At 44.0% G+C, this 2,932-nt stretch overlaps 1 protein-coding gene across 1 annotated transcript; it reads left to right on the top strand.

The window, feature by feature from the left end:
• Nucleotides 1-722: 722 nt before the first annotated feature.
• Nucleotides 723-2,273, top strand: LOC122295479 (uncharacterized oxidoreductase At4g09670-like). Its single transcript, XM_043104514.1, has 2 exons — nucleotides 723-1,245; nucleotides 1,476-2,273. The coding sequence occupies exons 1-2, from the start codon at nucleotides 784-786 to the stop codon at nucleotides 2,094-2,096; spliced, it is 1,083 nt and encodes a 360-aa protein (XP_042960448.1). The 5' UTR covers nucleotides 723-783; the 3' UTR covers nucleotides 2,097-2,273.
• Nucleotides 2,274-2,932: the final 659 nt, after the last annotated feature.

Here is a 2,932-nt window from a genome sequence, read left to right as displayed (position 1 = left end):
GGGGGAAGAAATGATCATTTCAAAAGGAAACTTTTTTTATACAAATTTGACAAGAAGAGATAAGGTTGAGAAGAATAATCTTTCAACCGTTAACCAAGATTATTGCAAGGAAGAATCTACAAAAATATATGTTATATATTAGATATTATTCACCTCACATTCTACACCTAATGTAGCTTTTTATTCTATTATCTTTTTTTTATTTATTTTCAATTTTAGACTCGTCACCGAACCCATCTCTCTTATCAAATCCCCTTTCTTTCTCTCTCACCAAACTCCCACCCCCTCAATCTCTCATTGAGCTCTCTCTTTCACCAAATCTTTTCTCTCATCTAGCTCTCTCTCTTCTCGAGCAATTTTAGGTTGGTTTGATTTTCATTTTATTTTTATTTATCCAATCTTCTAGACGCAATCCGAAAGGCACCGAGGGGTAGATCAAGATTGTGGGTGGTAAACATCATAGATAATTTCATGTACAAAATCATGATATATCTGATAAAAAAAAAAGAATTTCAGGAGTTTGTTTTTTTTTTTGAGCGGCTGCAGCAGGATTTAGTGTATTTATACTTTTTACACTATTCAATCAGAAGATGACACGTAAGACAAATGCTTATCACTCTGTTTCCGTACAAAAGTCTTTTGGTTCGTTGCGCCACGAAGCCTTGTCACGTCGAATCTGTTCCCAGCTACCATTCTAAAATAAAAATAATAAATAACACAAGAGACTCTTTCTCCACTATCATCCCAGCTACCCAAGCGCTGCTAACACTCTCACCTCTACAGATGGCTGAAACGCAGGTTCGAATAGGAATACTCGGATGCGCCGATATAGCCCGAAAGGTCTCGCGGGCCATTTCGCTCGCTCCCAACGCTACAGTCGCCGCCATTGGTAGCCGCTCTCTCGAGAAGGCCAAGGCCTTTGCGTCCGCCAACAACTTGCCCCCCGACGCCAAGATCTACGGCTCCTACGAGGCAGTCCTCGACGACCCGAACGTCGACGCCGTATACGTACCCTTACCCACCAGTCTGCACGCCCGGTGGGCAGTCCTGGCTGCCCAGAAGAAGAAGCACGTGTTGCTCGAGAAGCCCGTCGCCCTTAACGTTGCCGAGTTCGACATTATCATCGAGGCTTGCGACTCTAATGGGGTGCAGTTCATGGACGGCACCATGTGGATGCACCACCCTCGGACCGCCAAGATGAGAGAGTTCCTCTCGGATAAACAGCGTTTCGGGCAGCTCAAATTGGTATGAAAGTTCACTTCTTTGGGTTTCGCTTCTATTGATTGTTTTAGGTTTGCCCAGAGTTGCCTTATGAGCCGTAATAGTTTTAACATTATTAAAAGTTCTACTTTTTAATCTTAAAAATTACGTTTAAGTAAAAACATTGATTAATGTTAGCTGTTGACAGCAAATTCAGTTTTGAGTGGAGAGTTTAATATTGTCCTAAGATAAATTAATGCTTCTGTTGGCCACAGATAAACAGCTGGTTTACACTGGGCGTCGATCCTGAATTTCTTAAGAAAGACATTCGTGTGAAGCCAGATCTTGACGCGCAAGGTGCTCTTGGAGATGTTGGTTGGTATGCCATCAGGGCAATCCTGTGGGCTGCTGACTATGAGTTGCCAAAAAAGGTAATAGCCTTGCGCGGGCCTGTATTTAATGAAGCAGGAGTGATTATGTCTTGTGGTGGTACTCTATATTGGGAAGATGGGCAGATCGCAAACTTTTACTGCTGTTTCTTGTCACATCTGACTATGGATTTAACTGCTATTGGCACTAAGGGTACTTTACGTCTTCATGATTTTGTTGCCCCTTTTGAAGAGCACGAAGCCTCATTTTATGCCGGGACAGAGTTGGGATTCAATGAGCTCGTGACAGCATGGGCACCACAGCCAAGTGAGCACACTGTTACCACACATCTTCCTCAGGAGGTTCTGATGGTGAGGGAATTTGCCAGTTTGGTAGAAGCCATTAAAGTGAAGGGTTCGAGACCTGAGAAGAAGTGGCCAAGCATCAGTAGGAAGACACAACTGGTAATGGATGCAGTCAAGGCATCGATTGAGAGAGGTTTTGAACCTGTTGAGCTTGGGAATTAAGCGAAATAATGTCTTTGCAGTACTGTGTGGTTTCTCTCATGTTAATTGCTTGTGTAATAAGGCCATTGTCATTGTGCTCATGTGTCTGCTGCATGTGTATGTTTAATTATCACTTTCCTTCAATAAAAATCAGCTCCGGTTCGGAACGAACCGGCTAGCTCGAGCTTTGCATGTTCATTTTCCTTCTTTTATTAGTAAATCAAATTTTATAAATCAAAACAAACTGGATATACCCTACGTCCCTACGTGTACGTGGCAAATTAGGGTGCACGACTCGAGGAAAAATGACTGAATTTTATAAAATTTCCTCCACTGGCAAGGTTGCACGTGATGTGGTGCATACGTACCCTACGTGTACGCTTTTCGTCGCTAGCTACGACTTTTAGAAGAGAAATGCTCTTCTACTACGTAATCTCGTAAAGTAAAGAATATGAGAATAACTTTTCAGTACCGGTACATCTATTAAACGTATGAAACCAGCAATCAATGTAAACCTGCCACGTTGCCCACCCATCAGACTCAAGATGCATCCGCACTACACCGAAGTTAAATTTCTCTCCCCTATTTTGGGCTCACCCTCGTCTCTCTCATTGTGTTATCCCACACAAATCCCTCACCTCCCCTCACCGAACCCACCACGTAGGCACCCGCTCGACGTCGTGACCACAGATCCCGCACCTCACCCTCGTCTATCTTTCACTAACCCATGAAGCCAAAATGCCAAATCCCTCACCTCCCCTCACCCTCGTCTCTCACCGAACCCACGAAGCTAAATTCTCACTCCCTCGACGCCGTGGGTGCTCACCTCCCCTCACCCTCGTCTGAAGGTCTCACCG

The sequence above is a fragment of the Carya illinoinensis genome, chromosome 15 (genome assembly GCF_018687715.1).
Source record: "Carya illinoinensis cultivar Pawnee chromosome 15, C.illinoinensisPawnee_v1, whole genome shotgun sequence".
Taxonomy (NCBI): Eukaryota; Viridiplantae; Streptophyta; class Magnoliopsida; order Fagales; family Juglandaceae; genus Carya; species Carya illinoinensis.
Note: the sequence above shows the minus strand (reverse complement) of the source record. Positions and strands in the feature narration are given on the sequence as shown.

Coding starts and splice junctions, on each gene's coding strand:
- LOC122295479 (XM_043104514.1), top strand. CDS start 784: ATGGCTGAAACGCAGGTTCGAATAGGAATACTCGGATGCGCCGATATA. Junction 1,246..1,475: donor GTTTCGGGCAGCTCAAATTG/GTATGAAAGTTC, acceptor TGTTGGCCACAG/ATAAACAGCTGGTTTACACT.